Source organism: Andrographis paniculata, unplaced genomic scaffold, assembly GCF_009805555.1.
Source record: "Andrographis paniculata isolate CXL003 unplaced genomic scaffold, ASM980555v1 Contig60END, whole genome shotgun sequence".
NCBI classification, from domain to species: domain Eukaryota; kingdom Viridiplantae; phylum Streptophyta; class Magnoliopsida; order Lamiales; family Acanthaceae; genus Andrographis; species Andrographis paniculata.
Window position 1 is genome coordinate 7,310,902 of NW_026137596.1, and position 26,820 is coordinate 7,337,721.

General features: G+C 36.3%; 1 protein-coding gene and 1 long non-coding RNA gene across 5 annotated transcripts; one reads left to right on the forward strand and one right to left on the reverse strand.

The window, feature by feature from the left end:
- Nucleotides 1-401: 401 nt before the first annotated feature.
- LOC127259843 (uncharacterized) lies at nt 402-2,799 on the reverse strand. The gene is made up of 11 exons (XM_051287457.1): nt 2,695-2,799; nt 2,373-2,608; nt 2,031-2,272; nt 1,714-1,920; nt 1,541-1,630; nt 1,334-1,432; nt 1,170-1,236; nt 929-1,071; nt 773-835; nt 579-662; nt 402-527 (listed from the first exon to the last, which is right to left on the reverse strand). Exons 2-11 carry the CDS (start codon nt 2,551-2,553, stop codon nt 402-404), a joined length of 1,302 nt encoding a protein of 433 aa, XP_051143414.1. The 5' UTR covers nt 2,554-2,608; nt 2,695-2,799.
- An 8,276-nt stretch (nt 2,800-11,075) lies between these two features.
- On the forward strand, nt 11,076-26,233 carry LOC127259766 (uncharacterized). 4 transcript variants are annotated; one of them, XR_007840572.1, is made up of 3 exons: nt 11,076-11,159; nt 11,247-11,293; nt 26,131-26,233. It is a non-coding gene; the product is annotated as an uncharacterized LOC127259766 (long non-coding RNA). The 4 variants fall into 4 exon arrangements; XR_007840573.1 differs by lacking the exon at nt 11,247-11,293 and adding an exon at nt 26,014-26,060; XR_007840575.1 differs by lacking the exon at nt 26,131-26,233 and adding an exon at nt 11,364-11,703.
- Nucleotides 26,234-26,820: the final 587 nt, after the last annotated feature.

Sequence of the window (26,820 nt, forward strand, 5' to 3'; positions counted from 1 at the left end):
CGATGACATCGCGAAGGGTAGTCGCCCCAGAAATGGTCGGCAAAATAAGGGGTGTGTCCGGGACTGACGCGGATGTCACGAAGACCTTGACCAAGGAAAGTGTGTGTCACCTACAGCATTCACAAGAGCAATTTTTGATTACATTCAAGCATATATATCAACAGACGTTCGAACTGTATATATAACATGTCATAACACAGACATTATAAGTGTAATACTTTGGAACTAGAACAAGAGGAGTACGTACATTCAGACATGTCGTACAGTACATGGTATTACATTCATGAGTTAGGTAGCGAAGCACATTATACCCTAATTTCCTATGTAATTGCAGCTTGATCTTTAAACCAAACATCCTTCAATAAACATGGGTCGTCATAATAGCAGTTATTTTACCACCCCTACATTAACAGTCTACATCGCTTTGGAAATCCACGGATCGTATCATTGTATACTTCTACACTTAGTGAATCCATGCTAATACGCAATATGAGGCCTGAACAGTCACGAAAACCTACGATATCTCGCTGAGGCATATTAAAAGTTTAATTAAACATCCTCAAAGATACCGGACCAACCTGGCCCAGGGGGGCAGAGCAGAAGTCCCTCTGCAACAACTTTTTCTCACCGGTGCGGGATAATAGAAGCACATGTGTGCCGACCTACAACAGACAGGGCATATGAGTTGGATAAGGTAGTACGCAGTCAAGAGTAGCCTAAATTAGACACTGCACTGATTTCTAAGAAACTCCAGGGCGTCACGGAATCATACCGTCATGCTTGGCTCGGACACAGGCCTGGGAATCTCAGGGACTGAATCAATACGAGATGTGCCCTATCATATAACATGCCGAGGATGGTAAATTCCTTCGCCATCCAAATCTCATGGGATACTCATACCAAACAGGTCAGGATTATGAATACTTACTGCCTGGCCAGTAACCGCTCCGGAGTTTCTGTGCATGAATGCATACACATCAGCCTTGATGGTTTTGAACTCATCCATCATTGCCTTCAGCTCCTCCATTCCATTCTGTAGTTGTTCCCACCCATGCTGGAATGCTACACTGTCTGTTAAACCAGTTGACTCGCTGCGGGGATGAGCTGAACTTGCCGCACTGTCGACCTTTGACCGCTTCTTAATCTTTCCCCCAAGGGCCCGTCGGTACAGAGTCTCCCGAACAGAGGGAGTCCGCCCTTCAGGGGAACCTTGTTTAGCTCATTCTGTAAATAAGTCTACAGGAAAGATTTAAGTGAGGCCGAACTTGCTCTTGTTGTTAGAGATGTAAATACTGACTGAATTGTAACTAAGTTGGGAACGAATTTATTCTACCAATATCTCCTCGGTTTCTTGGTCATCCTTTCCCTTGCCTTGTGTGCGACTGGAAATCCAAATCTCCAGATTGTCGGGGTCCTTCCCCTTTGCCTTGATCTGCAGCAATACAAGGCCTTCTGTCATCGAAAACATAATGAAATACAGGAGAGGAAAATATGGGGATGGAGCATGACATGACTAATTACTTAATTGTAATAAAGGTACCTCCTCTGCCAGAGTCGTGAATGACTTCCGCCCAGTACGATGTGGAAAGCTTCTTTTCGCTACGTTCGACGCATTTTTCTTGGATTGAAGCTACGTCAATCAAAGTTATTTAGTTCTCAGTCCATGCCCGTGCAGATTTAACGTATATTAATTTGGCATGTCCCTATGCGTACCTTCACCTTCTCGTCGCGCCAATACTCAACCAACTTCGGCCACTGATCGGGCACAATCCTGCTTGAGGGAACCTTCTTCAGTGCTTCTTCATCGTCCTCGATCGGATTGAAGTAAGTTGATTTGATGCTGTATTTCCAGTGCCTCCAAACTTCCCTTAGGTCAGCCAAGACCACTTTCTCCGCTGAGTCTGGTAATCCGCTGTTACTCTGGAATGCCGTTTCACACGGTTTCCACCAGGTCCGGAGAAGATGGTAGGGCCATATATAAGAATCTATATGAAATAAAAGAACTTTCAATTTAATGAAGTTTGCATCACCTGAACCTCCATCCATGCACCCTGTCTCTTCGTCTCCGGTATCTCAGCGAACGTGGGGTAATGTAGAGGAAGTCGAGCTCCGTTGCGTGCAATGACCCCAATGGCTGTCTTGTACTCGTTTACGTCGGGTCCGACAATGCTTTTACCATCCGGCGATGTGAATACAAGCATCCTGTGATCTTTTCCCCATCCACGCGGCATTCGTGCCGCCCCTCTCCCCTGCTTTTTCTTTGACGAACCAGCTGACACAAACAGGAGATTACATGTTCTAATAAGGATATTACATGCAAAATATGAAGTCACTAAATGTAATCGGTAATCTTTGAAGGCTAATTTCCAAACCGTCGTGCGATGTCATCTCGTCCAATGGTGCCATATTGCCCGCCTCTGTTCCTGTCATCAGAGTGGGGTCGGAGCCTGGCCCTTCATCCAAGAGTGGCATATCACTCTCTGCAGTCTCCATGTCCTGCGTCGGCGGAAGTGTCTCGTCATCTGCTTGTGGGGGGGATTGTATCATCGTCATCCTGTGTCAGTGCCGTCGGATCAAAAAGTGATGGAACATCCCTATCATCATGTTCCTGTTGGGGTTAACAGTGTCAGCCTATTGTAGTGTTATACTGAGAGTTCAAATAAGGACATGCTTTCGGCAAAGGAACCACATTACCTCCAAAGGGCCCTCTGAATCCTGAAGCACTGCCCTTCGAGTGGAAGATGTTGGCTTCATGCTTTGACCACGAGCATCGCGCTCTTTCTCCCACTCTGATGTGATGGACCGAGTCGCTGGAGCAGTGGCGAGACCCGAGATCCCTTCCGTTTTGTCACTTTCTTTGTGGGATTGCGGATGGGCGATGGATTCCTGCTTGCGGGATGAGTTGCCTCTAGGGGGCTGTTACGTGCGGATGCCCGGGTAAAACGTCTTGCGGGAGAGACTGCCGGATCCTGTGACCCTCCAACGGCAGCACGTTGAGATTTGCCCATAACCTGCAAGACACCAGTGTTAGTTGGCAGTATGAAAACGTATATTAGGGAAAATCAAAACACACTTATCACAACAAAGCTTATGAAGTGACATATTACGAGAAATTCACATAATAGTTACTGCAATTAATCAGGTAAATTGCTTCAGCATACGCAAACGGGGGTAAAGAGCTTATCCGCGTTGACATATTCGGAAAAAATCATAACATCCTGCGCGCGCATAATGGATGCAAAGTGCTTCAGCAAATCAAGCGAAAACAGGGCCTATGAACGATGGCATGCATGCCCGAAAGTGGTTACCTATTACGTACTTCAATCACCGACCCCCCCTCCCCACATAGATGACCATCTGTTGAGATGTGTAATTTATTCTGAACTGCGAACTCAAAAGGTTGCGTGGTTGCCAAACCATCAAAAATGGGCCAATTAGGCTATATTCGCATACTACCAAAAATGCCCGCTTATTTGATTCTGCGCTAAGCACCATCATCTTCGGAGGATTCCTCCGAATCCGAAGGCGAAGTATCGGCATGGTCCATCTGCCCTGCATCTTCTACTACTTGCCCCTCAATACCTTCCCTTAGCCAGTAATCGGCTACTCCTCTAACATTGCGTCCGTCATCTAAAGGTAACCCTGTGCTGAATCTATGATCGATCGTACTATACACGTCATACGTGTCTCGCCGTGACACCGGAACGACAACGCTCCAACCTTCATCAACGGGTCTGCAATGTACCACACCTGAGAGGCTTGGGTCGCTAAGATGAAAGGCTCATCCGTGGGCAAGTTCTTGGGGTACATCAAATACTTAAAGTTCACACATTTATATTTGAACTCATCCTCTTTAACGCCCCTCTCCAGATCCACCCAGTCACATTTTAAAAGGAGATACTTCTGTTGATTGCTATAGTACACTTCCACAATGTCCGTAAGAATCCCGTAATATGCCACGGAACCTTCTCGTGGGTTATGGTCCCTAGCTGAGGCATAACTCACTGTATCTGCCGTAACCATAACACCTGCACACTGTGTCCTCTTCCTTGCATCCCGGTCTTGAACACGATAGCGTATTCCTGACACAATGCACGAGAGAGTACCGTGTTGCATTGCATAATGGTCCACCCGCCAATGCACGGATCTCCGCTGAGATTGGGCACTCATCATTATTCGTCGGATCATCTACCTACATTTGATGTAAAGTAGTTCATGAACACTCGTGATTTCAATGTTTTTTGGGAGTGTAGTCAAGATACCACGTACGGACGATGTAGGCGGTACTCACATATGATTGAAACCAAGACGCAAATTGTTCGTTGTGCTGCTGGTGCACCTCACGTGGGGGTGCGCGAGTTCGACATGACCTAATAGTATCAAGGTGAATCCTACAGTGCAAAAATAAAAGTCGAAGATATTCAACACAGGTCGGATACGCATACAAGTATTGTTAAATTGATGTGAAAAAACCTTCGCAACGGACTGATTTCATCTATATTTCCTAGGATGTAGCAATGAATTTGGTGCATCGTATTGTAATCAAGATTGAACCTAGAACCAAACAATCCTTTCCCGTGTTGTGTCCCGTCCTCCTCCCCTCGAGCAGCCCGGTTCTCTTTGGTCTCTATGTCTCCGAGATATCTTGAGCAGAAAGTCACGCATTCTTCCATGAGGTATCCACGTGCAATCGAACCCTCAGGTTGTGCCCTGTTCCGTACGTACCTCTTCAGAGTACCCAAGTACCGCTCAATGGGATACATCCACCGGTACTGCACCGGACCGGCCACCATAGCCTCCTCAGCCAAATGGATAGGCAGATGCTCCATTACATCAAAGAATGAAGGTGGGAATAGCTTTTCAAGATGGCATAGCGTCAAAGAAATTCTTTCTTGGATTCGCTCCAGTTCACGAACTGTGTTATGAGCTGAGCACATCGAATTGAAGAAGTTACAAAGTTCAATCAACACGAGCACAACATTTTTGGGAAGACACCTACAGGAAGTGTTGAATCAGCACCTTCAGTTATATTTAGAGGAGCATATATCATGTTAATTAAAATAATTGCGCTTCAAGGGTATACCGTCGGGCAGCAATAGGTAGAATTCGTTGCATAAGAACATGGCAATCGTGGCTCTTAAGTCCCCATATTAGTTGTTGTTCTACCTTCACACGACGCGATAAGTTTGAACTGAACCATGAGGTGGTCGGAGGTCCTTCACACAGATAGGAATATCCGTTTTTCGGGGGTACTCATGGTGTACGTAGCTGCCGGCAAATATATAGCGCCCCTAGGACCCGATACCGGGTGTAAAGAACTACGTATTTGCATCAACTGTAAGTCTTTCCTCGTGTTCAGATTGTCCTTTTTTCCCTTAGTTCCCAACAATGTATACAGTACATTCTCACACACATTCTTTTCAATGTGCATCAAGTCGAGGTTGTGACGTACCTCATTCTCAGACCAATAAGGGAGCTGAAAGAATATATCTGCTTTTTTTTCCACACCTGTTGCTGCCCGTCCACCCCCCGGTGACGCTTGCGAGACCCCTGTGCAATGCGTTTCTCAATCAAGTTAACCGTACGATACTCAGTAGGCATATCCTGAAGCTGCTGCAGAAGTTCAGCGCGGTCAAGCGAGAAGGCTTTCCGTCAAAGCTCATCGAACCGTCAAATGCATGTTTATCAAAGCGCATTCTATGCCCAGCCGGCAGGAACCGTCGATGCCCGCAATAGCTATACTTATGTCCATTTTTCAGGTATCTGGAATGAGTTTTTAAACCACAAACAGGGCATGCATTCGCCCCACGAGTCGGCCACCCTGACAACATACCGTAACCGGGAAAATCACTAATAGTCCACAGCAATGCAGCTCGCATCTGGAAATCCTCCTTAGTACTCGCATCGTACGTCCGAACACCATCATACCAAAGCTCCTTAAGCTCATCGATCAAAGGTTGAAGGAAGACATCAATCCGATCCCCCGGGCCATGCGGGCCGTCTATAATCGTAGAGAGGATGAACGATGGTTGCTTCATGCACAGCCACGGAGGTAGGTTATATATCCAAGTACGACGGGCCAAATACTATAACTCACACTCATATTCCCAAAAGGGTTGAAACCGTCAGTGGCCAGACCGAGGCGTACGTTGCGAATCTCCTCAGAGAACGTCGTGGTACCGATGATCGAAACTCTTTCCACGCAGGACTATCTGCTGGATGACGCATCTTGCCATCGTCTACACGCCCTTCGGCATGCCATCTCATAGAAGATGCAGTTTTGGAAGATACGTACCATCGCTGCATCGCGGAATTAATGGAAAGTACCTTAACTTCTTCACTGGAGATCTATCTTTACCCTGTGTAAATCGCTTTTCCCCACACACAAAACACAACCTCACGGTCAACATCTTCCCCGGTAAACAACATGCAATTGTTGATGCACGCATGGATAGTCTTGCATGTGAACCCCAAGTCCTTGGTCAGCTTATTAGCCTCATAGAAGTTCTTCGGAAGGACAACATCGTCTGGAAGTGCATCCCGTAACAGCTCTAACAGCAAATCAATAGAATTATTAGACCAGTGGCACAAAACCTTCAAGTGCAAAAGCCGTGCGATAAACGAGAGTCTACTCATCTTCTTGCACCCTGGTATGAGCTCTTTCTCTACATATTTCTAACATCTTTCTATACCCTTACTGCCATGATGTATATGTTCTTTTCGTCATCCCTATGAGGTTCATTTCCACTGGGCCCCGGATCGGTGTGCTCTGTATATGCACACTCTCGCAATAGAAGTTCTAGTTCCTCCTCCCAACGCATTGGCATATTGTTGTTTGCAACAGCAGGGTTCACCTCTCCTTCTCCGTGGCAAGTCCAAACCTTGTAGGTTTGGTCGAATCCATAACGAATACAATGGAGCAAGACATCTCTACGAGATTTTGTTAAGGCGATTTCCGCAAGATGTACAGGGGCAATAGATGCAAGATTCAGAGCTACGATCTTTAATGCGAAATCTAAGAAAGCCCTGACCCCGTCCAAATATTGAGCGGAGATATGGTTCGCATCGTCTATCCAACTCCTATCCATCTAGCAATATAATATACATGCGATTCCATCAACAAAAACATGCAACCAAAAACATATAAGTACAACATAACCTTCACCGATATAATAGGAAACATGGATGCTCTTCATGACGCTAGCATATATTTATCACAACATTAAGGCACATGGACCAAAATCAGCAGCCCTCACCACTTAAAAATCTTCCATAGATGCAATGTAAATAGTATTATATGGATATATTTCCCGTCACAAATGCTGGGCCGTCACAAATAGACACATCAGCAGCAAGAGAGAGTGAGAAAAGTGAAAAAGTTTCTGAAATTGACAAGACATGGGGAGCATGGGGGGACATCCGTGTGTGTAATGCAACCACTATATCTATCTATCTATTATCTATATGGGACTGAAGATGGAGATTGAGATGGAAGACGTGTACTATAAGATTTTGAGAGATATACTATTATATTATAGAGGTACAGAAATGGCTCTCTACCCCAATTAGAGGGATACAAATAGGAATAGTACACAGCACCAAAGCCACAAGATTCACTGTATCTGTTTCCACCAAAACTGCATTTGCATCATCTTCTTTCACATTACTACTCTCGCCCTCATCCTTTACTCTCTACTCTCTACTCCCTACTCTCAATGCAAAGTGTAAATAAGCCCTGGATTTTATCCTTAATTTATAGAAATGCTATAATGAATATATGTATGGGTGACTGTATGTGTATACGCATACTACAAATGCAGGATAACGAAATCTGATAGTAAATTACCTACGATCAGAAAACTGAACTGCAATTCAAGAAGCATGCAACTTGAGGTATTTCGCAATTCATAAATCTTGTTAAATGCTTCCCAACAGCCGATTAAGTTTCCTGACGTAATATATTACTTTGTATTCTGAACAAATTAGCAAGAGGATTGAGCTAATATGTTTTAATCTAACATTTAAGCTACCCGAACAAAGAAATACCTCATAAATTTAACATACAGTAAAGATTGCACTTGGTGTAACTATAAATTAAAGATAAATATCAAAAAAATAAATTCAACCAAAAAAAAACTCTCCTTCTGGACAAAGGAATACAATCACCTCAAATGTAACCACACGATAAAGCCCCAACAAATGGAGTTAAAATGTAAGACTATATCCATACCGAGAAAGAGGCGAAGAACTTTGGAGTAATACCAAATCTTTCGGGAGAAAACTTAAAAACCTTACCTAGATGCCGGAGTAGATCCCTCGTTTCCGTTGATTTCACAATGCTCGTCGTCCTGCAGGTTCAGAGGAAGGAAACTCGATCGAGTTTTCTACAAGGGAGAAATGAGATTATGCCCTAATTTGTCGAAGATACCTCGCGTAATACAAAATCTTTTTCGAGCTACCTTCAAAACCTTACCTGGGTGAGGTGCGCCGGAGTAGATCCCAGGGACGGATCGATTTCACCTCGCGCGTCGTCGTCGGCAGCTACAGGAAATCGGATCGCGGGCGACTGTGAGAAGCGAACGAGGGAAATGAACCAGATGCCCTAATTTGTCTAAGTGTGGGATGATATAGCGTTTTTGTCCATTTTGATCGTTTCTGGAATGAAAGCGTCAATCCAGTATTTTACTTTTTTTTTTTTTTTTTTTAATTTAACTTTTCCAAAAATAAAAAATTAAATACCAGTAGTTACGAACACTTTACGTAACTAATGTTATTTTGACCAAATTCTACCATCTCATTATTTGTTACGATATTTTTTGCGTAACGACAGAACCTAAAACGTTGACCGGGTTTTTTTTTTTCGTCACGGATTTTGTCGTAACTAATATATCTATTTGTTACGATTTTATTGTTACGGACTCTCAACCCGTGGTGAATAGCCCTTTTTTTGGTAGTGAGATCTGCAACTGTTATGTGCATATTTGCAATTGTTTTATGCATCATTGTCAACTAAAATATGTTAGGTGTTCTTAGTTATTACATTAATTACTTAGAGATGGGCTTAGAAAAAAATGTTATGACAGTTAAAGGATTGAAAAGTAAAGTATTTCTACACCTTTGAAAGTGTACAACACAAAAATATTTAAAATTAAAATATATACTAACTGAAATTAAAATAACTGTTTATTTAAAATTAAAATTATTATATACAATTAAAAAGTAGAATTAAAATTGAGACTTCTAAAGAAACCCTAGACACGCCCCATCCGGCATCCGCTTCTTCCTCTCCTCTGTTCGTACTTTGTTCGTCTTGTTCGTTCTCCTGCTTCTTCATTCTTTCATCTTTTTTCTTTTTCACTTTTCTTCTTCTTCCCGTACTTTCTCATTTTCCTTCTTTTAAGTTATCCGTACCGCACCCCTGAACCGCGCCGCCTCCGCCTTTCTCGACCGTCGACCGTCGACCGTGCTCCGCTGCGGCCTTTCTTGACTCGTCGACTGCGAGCTGCCCCTGCCCGCCGACAGTAAGCCACGTTTTATATGATTTCTTCATTCTATTGTTTTAGTTTATTGTATTGAGGCAATTTCTTTTGTGCCACTGCTCTTTTTGTTTTGTTATTTTGCTAAATGTTGGGTGAGGATCGCAACTTGCGTTATTTTGAAAAAAATGAGATTTGGTGAAGCCTTCTAGCTTTGAATCTGTTTAATTTGGCATGTTCGTGTTGTTTTCTTCATGATGCAGGTTGTTTTTATTATTTACTTTATTGTTTGTTTGTGTTGGTGTTAATTATGAGTTTATTTTTTGCGTGGTGGTTAGCTCAATGATACAAATTGCATACCTTTTCGAGTTCCTGAAATCTCTCATAGGATGCTGTATTTTTTGGCATCCCTCGAAGGTTTCCAATTGTAGTGTTTGCACTCTTTATCTCATTGTTATTTTTTTATTGGTGATAAACCCTTCTTTTTCTAGTAATTGTCTAAAATTTGAATATATTGGAATCTGTATAGTCTTTAGGTTGGGTTGAATTTCATTACTTGCTTAATTTCGTATAAATTAAGATTATTATTTTTATACTATATATATATATAACAATAATAGTAAAATATATTTTAAAGACACGAGTGACATAAAAGATTAAGAAAGTCTATAATTAATTAATATACATAAATAAAAGAGATAGTATATAAAAATTAAAAATTCAACCATCTAGAAAGCTATATAAAATAAAGTATAGTTAGAAGAGTTTAGAATATATAAAAGATATATAATTTTGGTGAATATTATTTAAAAAAAAATAAAAAGGTACTCAACAAGAACATTATGTAATTACAAGGTTTAGAAGAGTGTAGAATATGTATAATAAATATATAAAAATACATATTTTTTAATAACAAAAAAAATAATTTGAACTATCTAGAAGGTTCTATTGAATATTATAAAAATAACAGCAACTTTTGGTTTTTTGTTCAAATTAGGGTTACTTTCTTCTCCATAAACTCTATCCTTCGTCGCCGCTGCCCAGTTGCCTCTGTGATTGGGGATTGCTCGATTATTAGGGCTTCCCGTTTCTATTAGTACTATCTCCCAAACTTGATTTTGAGTTGATTTAGTTGGGTGATTTTAGTATAATTGCTTTGGGTGCTTGTGTTTGAGCAATGAGATGAGGGGCAACACATTGGAGTGAAACTAAAATTCCGCTGCGGATTTGAGCAACAAACGCAAGATAGAGAAACAATCAAATAAAGGGTCTATTATCAACTCCAAATCTACGAACAACACTTCAATCCAGTTCACTGCTTTTTCATCAATACCTTACGAGAGAGAAAGAGAAGAGGAATGAGCTATTGTTTATAACAGTTGGTTGTATATGACCAACCTGAGAGTTGCGAATCATCTTCCCACGACATCTAGATTTTTCGATAAGGTGCCAATAATTCCATTAGTTCTGCATGCCTCCCTAGAACAATATCTTTACTAATTATGCATTTCTAATCATTTATTCGATACTAAAATTGAACTTCCATGACGTGCAGGTCGATGAAGAGCTTCTAGCCGCTCAAACTGAAGAATGCACTGACGGGAACCATAACCTGTCCTATACGGGATTAGTAAGTCCTATGGTCATGTGGAGCTCGATGCATACCAGGTTTGGAGCTCGTGGGTAAGTATATCGATCTTGAAGCTATACTACTTCCATTTTAAGAAGTACAAACATAGTCTTATCTGCAATTGCTTTTTGTTTTTTCAGGTGGACAACGCCTTGTTTCGATAGCTCTGAAGAGGTAGAAGAAGAAGGTAATGGCTGAATTAAGAAAATTCTAATAATTGAAACTTATCACGGATTGACAATGTCATATTTGTTCAGGGACAGTAATTGAAAACAAGATGAAAGTGTTGCAGAAGAAAGACAGCATGTGCAAGATGCAGCCTTCTGAAGAAAATTCAAAGAAATTTTGGAGTATTTGAGGAATCGAGCTCATACTTCTGCAATTGTAGACAACGCTTGTTCCAACAGCTCTGAAGAGGTAGATGATCAAGAAGGTAATGGCTGACCAAAGATATTCAAATTAGAGGCCGGTAGTCTAACCAGAACTTACGTAAAAAGCTGAATGAAGATCAATTGCCTTGTGAGAAAAGAAAATTGATCCGCAATGGCAATTTACGAACGATGAATGTATGGACAAAGTTGTGAGATCATGTTTGAGAGGATTACTTCTCGAGTATGTTTGCAAGTGTAAACATTACAATTTCATTATAAACATATCTCTTTTGGCAAGGGGTGGCTAGTTGTTTAAATTTAATGATAACTATGATGCTTTCTAGATAATTTGGTTCGAACCATGTAAATTGTGGGTGAAACGTGCCTTACAAATCATACTTTCTTATTTAATTTGTATATTATGCATATACTTTGTACATGCTAATATGCAGCGTGATTCAGTTATAATTGATTGGCTGTTTTAATTCAGATACAAAATTCTTTTTCGCGAACCACATTATGTGACTGCATTATAAATGATTGGCTGCAATTGAAAGTTTTTCGGTCATGTCGTTTTCTGCTTGGAAACAAATACTTTTCAATTTTGTGCAATTTGTTTATTGTTTCCTTCAATGGGATGTCATGAATGACGCAAGTAGTGTATTCGCTACATGCAAATTAGCATATAAAACACAATAGCTCAACATTTGAAAATAGGCCTTTGTTTTTGTAATACTTTCATACAAAGCAACATAGCAATAAAATTTCCATCATGCATGATTGATAGTTCTGTATAATGATATTTTCTGGCATGGCTGATGTTTAAAACTGGCCTAGGTGTTAAAATTTCTGCATACCTGCGACAATTCTTTCTCGATTTATTGGTTCAATTAGCTAGGATTTTGTATCGTTTCTCTTGAGAAAGATGGATAAAACCTTCAGGCTAGGATTCTCCCATTATGATTGGAGATCATCAAGCTTATTTGTATATTAAAAAAACAACTTCTTTAGGTGAGTCTGAGAGATACATTTTTCATTTCGTAGAAACAAATATCAATTTCATCTATTGAAATATTCCCATACCATTCTAAGATTCTGAAAGATGATAAATTTGGTTTCAATTTGCAATTGAAATACATGCAGATGTCATGCTTCATCACTAGTTTTGCTTATTGTGCACCTGCATTTACATGTACCGTAATAATGGAGTAAATGATTCACCAAGTTAAGGTATTAAGTTCTAACAAGGCATTCTCGAAGACGCTGGAAATAAATTTAAAATGGAGCTGCAAGATTCTTTGGAGTTATCAAATGGCTCCAACATAGAAAGATAGATATGGTTAAGGCCATCCTTTGATGATGACTCGAGACTGGTGCAGCCGAACCAGCTCCAGTGGGAGGATGAAACCAATCAAGACCTGCTCTACAACGTCCTGGTGCAAATGTTTACAATTATTCAATTAATTTGCAATGCAAATGGCTTGAGGAATCCTCAGTGAAGCCACGCCTGTTACGCTTAAAGCATCTGCATTGGAAGACACAACTTCACGTCAAGGAGTATTACGGCATCACATTTTTCATCAACAAATTTTCCGTCAACATAAATTAACCCATCCACTCATATTTTCCAGGTAATTAATTAATTAAATATATCCATACATTCATATAAATTGCAAGTTTAAATTAAAGCATGAAGACAACACTTGTTTTTTCTCTAAATTACTCCTTACCTAACAGGACCTAAATACACCAACGGACATCAGCCTTTTAAAGCACAAAAATACATTGGATACTTCAAAAATAAAAATCACCATTCAATCCTAATATAAATGGCTTTATATTAGTGTAACCTCTACCCTTTAACACCCTTATTCTGGTGAAACTCCCAAGCATTATTAAGAAAATTCATCGATACTTTCCTATAAATTTCAAGTTTAATAAATAGAAATGGATGATCGATAAGGAGATCAGACCACTGTACTATATTAAAGACCATCCATGGAGAAGTAGTTGTAGAGAGTGGAGGTGAAGGGCTTCATTGGGGACGATTAATGAAGTTTTGGTCTTGAAATTTCTGCTAAATTATGGAAAAGTGTTAGAGACATTATCCTCATATGATATCGGCTAATGCAGTTTATTTATTTATTTGTTAGCATATACCAAGTAAATTTTGCAAAACTCGTTAATTTGCCAGCCTGCAATGCATCTATTACATTGGTGGATGTATTAAAGAACTTTTAGAAAAGTAAACATCGAGATTCAATTTGTTTTTCTCATTTGTTATGCTTATGTATTTCTTTAGATGAGTTTGAATTTGATGCGTAATTACTGTATTCCTATCTAATATTTTACATATTGCAGCCTATTTCAAAAAAAAAAAAAAAAAACTTTATATAAAATTATATTAGCTATTGGCTATAAAAGTAGAATTTCGTATTGAAAAATGAGAAAAACAATTAAATCAACAATCCAAATTTTAATTCTTCGAAAGAATACAAAGAAAATAAAGATACAACCATGCTGGAAGTAAAATTCATGAAAGTGATCAGATTGCTTGCTGATTGCAATTACACTAATCATTTGAATTCCGGATTTCACGACTTCTAAGTCTGGCAAGATTAAGGCTCATTTTTAGGTAGCTGTCCTTGTGTCAAAGCGGCTACCTTCATTACCAGCCTCGTCAAGCCTAACCTTTTCAATACATCTATCTCGCCACCGTTGCATTCTAAACCGGATCCAACTGTCTCTGCGGCAACAGACAAGATCTCGTGTTAAACCCGGTAGGGATGCCGAATGATGCTATAGAAGGCACAGAATATGTGTATGAATGCATATAGTATAACAAACCAAAATATTTTGTGGCGTTACAGGTGTAAGATATATACAGCAGAGAGCTTCTGCAATATATATTGAAAATCTATGCTGCCTGAATTCAGTACCTATGAGTACAATAACCAAAGAAAGTGTGATTTGGCTTTAGTGTCCACAAATAAAAGGAAACTAAAGCTTGGATCAATAGGTAAACCAAAACAATTAGTTGTGCACCCGAGAAAGGCTTTCCAAGTTGATATCTTCAATAACTTCCTGCTTCCATCTCTGGGGAACCATTACATAGATTTCGTCCCGCACTTTTGTCATCAATTTCAGTACATGACTGTAGTCGGGATTATCCTGTTTGATAGATTCAATAATCCAATCCCAGTAGGCATTCTCCATTATATTCTCTTTCCACTTTTCCTGGTCATGGTGCAAGCTATTAAAATGTGGTAATTAAGAACCATTAGATAATAGACCAAAATAATTAATAAATATATAAAAAGAAATAAACAAAACAACATACAACATTACTAAACAAATAAAAGAAAGAAGACGAAAGTTCACTAACCATGTAAATTAGGTATTTTCCAGGCAAACTGGGATCACAAAAAAGGACAATGTGTTCTCCATGGACATATTCATTAACAATGACTGCATTTTTCATGTCCAAACTCTTCCCAGGAGATTTTGAAATGCTATGCAATGTTTTTGACTTCATTTGTATTTGTCCCATCCCTGAATATGAATACGGACTCTACTCTCTCTGTAGCAACAGCTGTTGGTTCACCTTCTTTGTCTGAGCTACTGGAAGAAGGGGAAATCAGAGAAGAAGATGAGATAAATGCAGACAGTGGTGTGATTAAGCTTCTGGTTTCCTTTGCATTAAATAATTTCATGAGAGACTCCTCAGAAAGTGCTTTCTCCAAACGTTTAATGTCCGCATCTGCACTTAGCTGTAGGATTTTCTCCCTCAAAAGTTTCTGATCTTCAGATACCTGCATGCAGGGTTATCATAATTTCAGAGTAAACCACAAAATAGTTGAAAAGGCCTTAATTTCAGAAATGAATGGAAGTGCATTATCCGTTACCTCTGAAAGTTCAGGTGTATATTTTACTAAGAAACAAAGGATGAATTGATTTTCCTGAAGGATTTAAGATATGGGGAGGACACTCATTTGACGCCATATGAAGAAATTGAGCTACTTTTTTTATTATCCATACTCACCACCCCTTGCCAAAAACGATATGTTCCTGATGAAAAGTTTTACTATGTCACTTGCAAACATACTTGGGCAGCATCAGCCATCTTACAACTTTTTCTACACATTCTTCATCCATAACCAACAATAACAAATAGTCAATCATCATTCTTATTTTTTCAAAAGGCAGTAGATCTACATGTTGTACATAAAAATTTCACATCGACTTCCTTCCGTAACCTTTTTTAGACCCTCAGCATCCATCCATGGTACCTTCAATGACCCCATCTTTATTATTTAGTAACTCATAAATCCTTTCCTCGATAGTTTCTTGCATAATGAACTTTATCGCATATATTGGTAGTTCATCCTGATTCAAAATTTCTTAGACTTATGTATGGATCCTGGTTGAGAAAAATGTTAATTGCAGTTCGTTTGCTTCCAAGATGGAAATTCTGTTGATCCAGATATCCCAAATTTGAATCAATTCATTTTTTTTAGGAAGAATCCTCTGTTGTCAATCCATCCCTCAACAAATTACTGGCCCGGGATGAAAATCAAGCTTTGGAGGAGATTCCTGAGAAATTTCATCACTCAAATCGAGTAGACTTTAGGAGAAGATTATTCCCTTCTTACATGATATATATATATTTAGAAGGGTGGCTGTGTATTCAGGTTTTTCCATACCGGTTTAAGGTGTCATCGATGTTCTGGTTAGAGAATAAACCTTTGCTTGTGTCTGATTCCTCTTCTCTTTCGATGGTAAGTTAAGAATGAAAAAATAGCGAACTGGATTGAAATATTGTTGGAATGTTTGGAGTTGATAACATGCCTCTGGATGGGCCTGTGATTGAGTATCTTGGAGACCAGATTAATGTTTGAATAAATGGATAGATCGAAGTTAGATTGAATAATTCATTGAATTAAATCTCGTATTTAAATCAAATTTAAATATTGTTGGGGTAGTGATTTATCGAACAAAACATATTCGAACACTTTAAAGGGCCAACTCCCGAAGCGTGGACGGTTCACAGTTATAACTACGTTTCAACAATGAAAAACAATGAAGAACATAAAACAACAATAAGACAAGGTGTTTGTTGACCCGGTTCGATTATCAACCATTCTACATCCGGGGGATACCAATCCAGGAGGAATTCCACTAATCAGTGCTGATTAAGGACACAAACAACCACAACTCATTTAACTCTAATGCTAGTTATAACTAACCCAAGAAAATACCTCTAAGGTTCTCGTAACTACAACCTCGTACTAACAACGACCACATAGCAGAGAATTCCAGAGCTTGATCATTCCCTCCGGTTGGAACTCCATTAATTCTGAACACCTTCGACCTCTCCGGCGAATTTTTCTGTCAAAAACTCATTCAAAACTAAAGAGAATCAATATGGATAGATGGATAAGAGTTTCACACAATATTCTTCTCTCTAAAGTATGATCTCCAAATCACAGATTACCAATCTTCAACCCTATCCGGTTGAGTAAATCACTCACATTCCTGGAATAAAAGAATTCACACTAATTTTTCTTTGCACCATAATGGAAGGAGTGAGTTTCCATATTTTGATCTTTCCTTCAACATGTCTTTTGTCTTTTGGAAAGTCTTTGCTGCATAAATTAAGACACCATTAGTTCATATGCAGAATAACTCAGGGAAATTTCCATTTACAAATATGATATACAAATAAACCTTTTGCTTGCTTGGATTTTTTAGTTGTTTTCCAAGGGTAAAATTTTGTTAGATTTTATTTTGATATTTGAGCTGTTTTCCAATGGTAAAATTTTGCTAGATCTCATTAGTATTTTATTTTGATTTTTCTTAAAAAAAAGGTTTATAAATTATATTTAAAAATAACAATAATATTTATTTTATAAATTATATTTAAAGGTGCGGGACAGTGGAATTTTAAATTAGAATGAAGTTTTATACTTTTTATATTTCTTAAGTTGTAATTTTAGAGAGAATTTGGGAGTGTTTGAAACTTTGAGGTAATTTGAAATTAATACAGAATTATATGAAGAAAATAGGTGTTGATTATTTGGATGAATGCATAATTTCGCAATTGGAGTTACCTCCAATATTATTATTATTATTATTATTATTATTATTATTATTATTATTATTATTATTATTATTATTAATTAATTAAGACATGTAGGGTTTGCTTGTTTGGTACATATTAATATTATTCTAAAAAAAATTAATATTTTACACACTCATTATTTTTGTATTAAGTACACAATTTTTTATACTGAAAAAATATTCATTAAAATCATTTCACAATTAAAACAAAGCCTTATATTTATGCCATAATTTTTTTAAAAAATTTATATACAAAAGTATTGAATTGCAATATTGTATGAATTATTCTTGGAGAAAATAGAAAAGATTATATACAAACTGTAGAAAAATCTAAAATATATTGGCCTAAGTAAATAAATATTATAAAACATGAAAAAAAAATATATAAAAATAACTTGAGAGTGTCCGAAACTTTGAGGTAAATTTGAAATTAATAAAAAAACTATGTAAAAGAATAGGTTTGATTATTTTAATGAACCAATAATTTCAAAATTGGAGTTACCTCCATTATTATGATTATTATTTTTTTTAAGTCACTTCTTTTTCTCTGTTGTTACTTTATTTTTAAATAATATCTAAAAGTAAATACACTAGATAATATACAAAGTGCAGACGAATCTTAAAATAAATTAGAGTAAATAAATATTATAAAACATGACAAAAAAAATAAAGGTATCTAGAAAAATAGTATAAAAATAGCTAAGAGTCGTGGACCATTAATTCGGGTTCTCTTATTTCTTCTTCACATAAATCCGTCCACTCCTATTTGTTTTTCAGACACTCTGTCCTGACTAGGTATTAGGGTTATGTGTTTGGATTTTGCTGGCTTAGTTCTCTATTACTCTCTGAATTTTAATTTTCAGTTTTTAATAAATAGTTGCTTTTTTGTTTTATTTTACTCAGTTTATTTCGGATGCTTTTGTTGGAGCGATGAAATAAGAGAAGACGAATGAGATCAGAGGCACCAAATTAAGTGAAATTAGGATTTGGCTGGAGATTAGAAATAGATCGTATTACTGCACCACATGGAGCATATTTCTTCATCTGTCTAAGTGGACAGATCTTGACTCTGCGTATGAATAAAATACTGCAAAGATTATTTAAAGCATTGACTGTATTGGATGGTAAATCTAAACTTTTTGTGTTGCAAAATCCAGAACATGTTTTTTCTAAGGTGGGGTCCTCAATCACTTGAGATACCCTCACTTTTCGGTCTGCTTGTCGTAGCCAAGAGCCTTTTTGTATGAAGTGGCAAGTGAAATGTAGTTCAAGGTTTAATCCTGGGTTGAGAATCAACAAGTCGTAGCAAAATGGATTTTATGATGCGGCTGCCCAAGGCTCCAAGGTGATTTGAAAATTGAAATGTAGACGAAAGGCATTCAACCATTGATGAGAAATCAAACGATAAGATTTTAAAATAATGTCGGAACATGTTTGTTTGTATCAATAGAACACATGTAAGATATATCTATATACAATGAAAATATATTAACCAAGTCAACAAAATTTAAAACCAAATTATTCAATTCAACTTCTACTATTGTTTGCTTCTTGTATGGAACATCATAGATATAATTTCAAGTATGATGTTTGTGATATCCATGATATTTGTTAAAAAATTTATTTATTCTTGAACAATAAATGTTGCATATCTAGTGTTGATTTAAAATAGTTTACCACTCAAGTGCTAACAACGTAAAGATATTGTAACATTGATACCTTTTCAACACGGTATCTCGTGACCATTTAGTTGGAATGTTGTGTGAATTATTATTTAGGAAACTTAATATCTCTGCTGTTATTTTCTTTAAATAATAAACTAAAACAAGAATGTCAACAACATAGAAGTAATGCAAGCCAAATCTGAACAGAAAATCCTAATCGCAAGTATGTGAAAGAGAAAGAGGGCTCGGGGAATTCTAGGAAGAAGAAAGAAGAAAAGCCTTGTCAACGGTTCGATTATGTTGTGCTCTTCTCCTTCACGGTTTTCCTATTTTAATAATGTTGAAACGAAGTTTCTAGATTTTCAATATTTTTTTAATGTTTTCTAATATTTATTTATCTTTACTTATTTATGCTAATTTATTCTAGATTCTTCTTTACTTTTTATATCATGCAATAGTGGATTAGGGAATGTTTCGCAATTAAGCGTTAGTTTTTAGTTGTTAGCTGATTCGATTAGCTTGTTTAGCTGAATATATTAGCTGTTTTTGCTAAAGTATTTGGTAAAATAGCAGTTTTGTATTAGTTGTTTATACATAAAATTTCAACCAAGGATATTTTATATTTTCTAAAAATATTTAGTTAAGCTTTTCGGTGGGTAGACTTTTTTATAATATTTATTTTTACTATTTTTTAAATATTTTGTAAAAAATAATGTAATTTTATTGAAAAATATATTTTTTTCATTAAATATAGTATAAACAAAAAAATAAAATTTATTAGTATATGTATTTTTATTATAATACTTTTTAATTAATATTTATTTTTGTTAAACTTATAATTTTAAATAAATATATTCATTTTTAATAAAAATTTAATAATATTAATACCTTTTTCTATCTTTATTTTAACAAATTTACAAATTTTTATAAAAGTGAATTCATATGTTTTTAGAAGAAAATATTCAAATATCTAATAAATAGTGTAATAAAAAATATATTAATATATATGAAAAAATTAATTAATTTTAAAGGCAAATACGGAATAAAAAAAATTTAATAAAAAAGGTAATCTGAAATATTGAGATATACACCGTGTTTCCAAAAACTGTTTTCCAAACACAGTACGATTCATTGTTTTTGTTTCGTATACATATTTATCCATATAGTTTTAATCATTTATTTAAATTAACATATAATAATATCTTATATATTATTAGTAATGATAAAATAGCCCCTCTTATTGGAATGATCAACGAAGGGTTAAGATTTTTCTATTACTTTACACACTTTAAAAACTATCAAAACATTGAAAAAACACTTTACCAATGTTATTTATGAAATCACAAATAATAAAATATTACAAGAACAAAAATTCAAAAAACCCAGTCACTTATATTACCTAATATTTGATTTTCGAACAGTCATAAGTACACCACCTCGTTGTTCAATATCTTAATTCTACAAATGAATATAGACGAAACGAGCATTATTCAATTATGAAACACTCAATTTAAGAAAACCTATTGGTACAAACCTATGAACCTTATTTACCTAAGAAAATTAGATATACAAACTCACAATTTACCCTTTAATTTCTACAAGAAGATCATCCAACAACTAAGAACACTAAAAACCTAAAAATCAATTTTCATAGTTATACAATAACCCTTCGATATCGTGAGAATAACACCGTGGGCAGGAAGATTCACACCACCAATAACTAGGAGAAGCACAAGCTTTGACCAGCGACGGTAGAGCAGAGGGCGGAGTACAACGTCGACGAGCTTCGCTGTGAGTATAGGGAGTCGCTGGGAATTTTGTTAAAGTGTTGAGCCACTCTTTTCAAATTTTATTATTTTTTAATATATTTTTTTAAACTTACATAATATATATTTATTTTAATTTTTATTTATAATTATAATATTGACTTTTTGTTACGGTTTGGCATATGTAATAAATATATATAAAACCTTATCTCGTCATAATTATAGTTGTTGCGGATAATTTGTCGAAACAAAAAAAAAAAGGTTGACCAATACAAAAAAATTTGTTCCAACAAAAAGCATAACAAAACCCACTTTTTGTAAAAGACCAATTGTTACGAACAGTATAACAACTACAAATAGTGGATTTTTTGGTAGTGTACGTCCACCCATGTGATTTGAAACTTTTAGGTGATTTGAAAGTAATAAAAAAATTAGGTAAAAAAGTATATTAGATTATTTCGATGAACGGATAATTTCAAAATTGAAGTTACTGTATTGTTATTGTTATTTATATAAAAATAAATAATAATAATAATTATTATTCTTATTATTGTTGTTATTATTATTATTGTTTAAGTGACTAGAAGAATCTAGAATAAAGTGACATAAATAAATAAATATTATAAAGCATGAAAAAAATATAAAATATCTAAAAACTTCTTGTCAACGTTATAAAAATATATAAACCGGGAAGGGTAAGGGGAACCATAATAAAGTAAGAGAATGAAAGTGATGATTAGGGTTTCCTTCTTTCGTCTTCCCTTAAATCGGTCCGCCCCTGCTTCTTTTTCACACACTCTCTCCGGATTAGGGTTATCTATTTGAATTTGCTGGTTTCATTTTCAATGTCGTCATGAATAGTTGATTTTCTTGTTTTTATTTTATTTTATTTTGTTTGTTTTTTATGCTTTTGTTGGAAAGATGAAATAAGAGAAGTTGAATTAGAATTCTGCTGGAGATTGGAAATATATCTTGACTTTAGAGCATATTTCTTCATTTGTCTGAGTGGACTGATCTTGATTTTGGGTATGAAGGAAATATTTCAACGAATATTTAAAGCATTGACTGGATTGGATGGTAAGTCTAAACTTTTTGTGTTGCAAAATTCAGACGAGGTTGTGATCATGCAAGATCTTAACAAGAACAGAAAAGATAATCTGACTCGTGTTAATCTGAATGCTGGGGATCTCTATCAGTATTTTACTCTGAAGAGTGCATTGGTTTCAAGTGGCTCCGAAAGTGCAGGAAAAAAGGAGATCGTTGAGGCTGAGACTCGAACAGTGAAGCAGCGTCTTGGGTTCCCCATATTTGAAACGGTTGTTCCAGAAATCAAGCTGTCATCCATTGCTTCGACTTCAGAAAACTTTGATTCCCAGCCTAAAGGGAAGAATGCTGACATTGAAAGATTGGAGAGAATGATCGACATAAACATAGCCTGCGAACCAGATCAGGTTTCTGCTGACGAACTGAATGTCGGTAATCTGGAGAAATAAGATCAGGGTGCCTGTGTCCGCGCGAGTCTTCATTGATTAGAACTCCTCTGCTAATGATTGCAAAGATCTTCAGGTAGCAGAGTCTAGTAGAGAAAGGGTCAGTGTTAAGGCGCCGTTGGATATAGACCTCGAAGCTCCAGCGTCCATGGAGAGTGACACGATGACGATAATCGATTCATCGAACGGAATGTTCCATATGACTTACAGGTGCCATCTTTAAAAACTGAAAAGGCACAAACAAGGGATGAGATTTCTACTAATGCAGCAGAAACTTTAGTTGTGATGTGGTCGTGGTGTCCGTAAATCTAACCAGAACAAACGCAAAAACCTCAATGAAAATCAACTGTCTTTTGAAAAAATAAAAATGATCCATAATGGCAATGTACTCTTTGTTATTGCTAGTATTGAGCGAATAATGTGAGGACAAAGTTGTAAGATCATGTTTGAGGGATGATCCTGCTCGAGTATGTTTGCAAGTTAGACAATTACAATTTCGTCAGAAACATATATCTTTTGGCAAGGGGTTGCTACCGGTTTAAAGTTGATGATTACCATGATGCTTTCTCCATAATTTGGTTGTTCGAATGACAACTTCGCGGGTTGAGGTAACATTAGCGCTGATTTGGGCAGTCGGCATCCTGACCTTGGCCCATATGAAATGGCTCTAACGTAGAAAGATATATATGGCTAAGGCCATCTTTTGATAATGACTCGAGACTACATGCTCCAGGACTAATTAATTTGATGGAAACATATAAATAAATATATATATATATACAACTAATTTCTGTTTACAAAAATCTTAATTAATCAATTAATTTGCAGATGACGCAAAAATGGCCGAGGAATCCTCGGTGAAGTCACGTCTGTCAGGTTTAGGCATCTGCATTTGAAGACAAAGCTTCACGTCAAGGAGTATTAATTACGGCATCACATTTTTCATCGATACATTCATATAAATTGCAAGTTTAATAAATAGAAATCGATGATCAATAAGGTGATGACACCACTCGAGGTATATGTAAGAATATATCCATATTTTGTTTTGTTATGAGCATATAGATTCGGAGTATAATGAGTTTCATATACAATGTTAGAATAAATATCGTAAAATTAAAGCTACGACCTATGTAACACTACCTAATGATGTATGTGAATTTGAATTTGCTGCTTAATCCATCTATTTGCACGCAATATTTTAGATCTGCAACTGTTATGTGCATATTTGCAATTGTTTTATGCATCATTGTCAACTAAAATATGTTAGGTGTTCTTAGTTATTACATTAATTACTTAGAGATGGGCTTAGCAAAAAAATGTTATGACAGTTAAAGGATTGAAAAGTAAAGTATTTCTACACCTTTGAAAGTGTACAACACAAAAATATTTAAAATTAAAATATATACTAACTGAAATTAAAATAACTGTTTATTTAAAATTAAAATTATTATATACAATTAAAAAGTAGAATTAAAATTGAGACTTCTAAAGAAACCCTAGACACGCCCCATCCGGCATCCGCTTCTTCCTCTCCTCTGTTCGTACTTTGTTCGTCTTGTTCGTTCTCCTGCTTCTTCATTCTTTCATCTTTTTTCTTTTTCACTTTTCTTCTTCTTCCCGTACTTTCTCATTTTCCTTCTTTTAAGTTATCCGTACCGCACCCCTGAACCGCGCCGCCTCCGCCTTTCTCGACCGTCGACCGTCGACCGTGCTCCGCTGCGGCCTTTCTTGACTCGTCGACTGCGAGCTGCCCCTGCCCGCCGACAGTAAGCCACGTTTTATATGATTTCTTCATTCTATTGTTTTAGTTTATTGTATTGAGGCAATTTCTTTTGTGCCACTGCTCTTTTTGTTTTGTTATTTTGCTAAATGTTGGGTGAGGATCGCAACTTGCGTTATTTTGAAAAAAATGAGATTTGGTGAAGCCTTCTAGCTTTGAATCTGTTTAATTTGGCATGTTCGTGTTGTTTTCTTCATGATGCAGGTTGTTTTTTTTATTTACTTTATTGTTTGTTTGTGTTGGTGTTAATTTATGAGTTTATTTTTTGCGTGGTGGTTAGCTCAATGATACAAATTGCATACCTTTTCGAGTTCCTGAAATCTCTCATAGGATGCTGTATTTTTTGGCATCCCTCGAAGGTTTCCAATTGTAGTGTTTGCACTCTTTATCTCATTGTTATTTTTTATTGGTGATAAACCCTTCTTTTTCTAGTAATTGTCTAAAATTTGAATATATTGGAATCTGTATAGTCTTTAGGTTGGGTTGAATTTCATTACTTGCTTAATTTCGTATAAATTAAGATTAATATTTTTATACTATATATATATATAACAATAATAGTAAAATATATTTTAAAGACACGAGTGACATAAAAGATTAAGAAAGTCTATAATTAATTAATATACATAAATAAAAGAGATAGTATATAAAAATTAAAAATTCAACCATCTAGAAAGCTATATAAAATAAAGTATAGTTAGAAGAGTTTAGAATATATAAAAGATATATAATTTTGGTGAATATTATTTAAAAAAAAAAATAAAAAGGTACTCAACAAGAACATTATGTAATTACAAGGTTTAGAAGAGTGTAGAATATGTATAATAAATATATAAAAATACATATTTTTTAATAACAAAAAAAATAATTTGAACTATCTAGAAGGTTCTATTGAATATTATAAAAATAACAGCAAGTTTTGGTTTTTTGTTCAAATTAGGGTTACTTTCTTCTCCATAAACTCTATCCTTTGTCGCCGCTGCCCAGTTGCCTCTGTGATTGGGGATTGCTCGATTATTAGGGCTTCCCGTTTCTATTAGTACTATCTCCCAAACTTGATTTTGAGTTGATTTAGTTGGGTGATTTTAGTATAATTGCTTTGGGTGCTTGTGTTTGAGCAATGAGACGAGGGGCAACACATTGGAGTGAAACTAAAATTCCGCTGCGGATTTGAGCAACAAACGCAAGATAGAGAAACAATCAAATAAAGGGTCTATTATCAACTCCAAATCTACGAACAACACTTCAATCCAGTTCACTGCTTTTTCATCAATACCTTACGAGAGAGAAAGAGAAGAGGAATGAGCTATTGTTTATAACAGTTGGTTGTATATGACCAACCTGAGAGTTGCGAATCATCTTCCCACGACATCTAGATTTTTCGATAAGGTGCCAATAATTCCATTAGTTCTGCATGCCTCCCTAGAACAATATCTTTACTAATTATGCATTTCTAATCATTTATTCGATACTAAAATTGAACTTCCATGACGTGCAGGTCGATGAAGAGCTTCTAGCCGCTCAAACTGAAGAATGCACTGACGGGAACCATAACCTGTCCTATACGGGATTAGTAAGTCCTATGGTCATGTGGAGCTCGATGCATACCAGGTTTGGAGCTCGTGGGTAAGTATATCGATCTTGAAGCTATACTACTTCCATTTTAAGAAGTACAAACATAGTCTTATCTGCAATTGCTTTTTGTTTTTTCAGGTGGACAACGCCTTGTTTCGATAGCTCTGAAGAGGTAGAAGAAGAAGGTAATGGCTGAATTAAGAAAATTCTAATAATTGAAACTTATCACGGATTGACAATGTCATATTTGTTTAGGGACAGTAATTGAAAACAAGATGAAAGTGTTGCAGAAGAAAGACAGCATGTGCAAGATGCAGCCTTCTGAAGAAAATTCAAAGAAATTTTGGAGTATTTGAGGAATCGAGCTCATACTTCTGCAATTGTAGACAACGCTTGTTCCAACAGCTCTGAAGAGGTAGATGATCAAGAAGGTAATGGCTGACCAAAGATATTCAAATTAGAGGCCGGTAGTCTAACCAGAACTTACGTAAAAAGCTGAATGAAGATCAATTGCCTTGTGAAAAAAGAAAATTGATCCGCAATGGCAATTTACGAACGATGAATGTATGGACAAAGTTGTGAGATCATGTTTGAGAGGATTACTTCTCGAGTATGTTTGCAAGTGTAAACATTACAATTTCATTATAAACATATCTCTTTTGGCAAGGGGTGGCTAGTTGTTTAAATTTAATGATAACTATGATGCTTTCTAGATAATTTGGTTCGAACCATGTAAATTGTGGGTGAAACGTGCCTTACAAATCATACTTTCTTATTTAATTTGTATATTATGCATATACTTTGTACATGCTAATATGCAGCGTGATTCAGTTATAATTGATTGGCTGTTTTAATTCAGATACAAAATTCTTTTTCGCGAACCACATTATGTGACTGCATTATAAATGATTGGCTGCAATTGAAAGTTTTTCGGTCATGTCGTTT

Excerpts from the sequence above, each read along its gene's own strand:
- LOC127259843 (XM_051287457.1), bottom strand. The coding sequence starts at position 2,553 with ATGACGATGATACAATCCCCCCCACAAGCAGATGACGAGACACTTCCG. Across the intron at positions 2,273-2,372 it reads CGAGATGACATCGCACGACG|CTGGTTCGTCAAAGAAAAAG; the intron begins GTTTGGAAATTA and ends TGTTTGTGTCAG. Across the intron at positions 1,433-1,540 it reads TCACGACTCTGGCAGAGGAG|ATCAAGGCAAAGGGGAAGGA; the intron begins GTACCTTTATTA and ends GTATTGCTGCAG.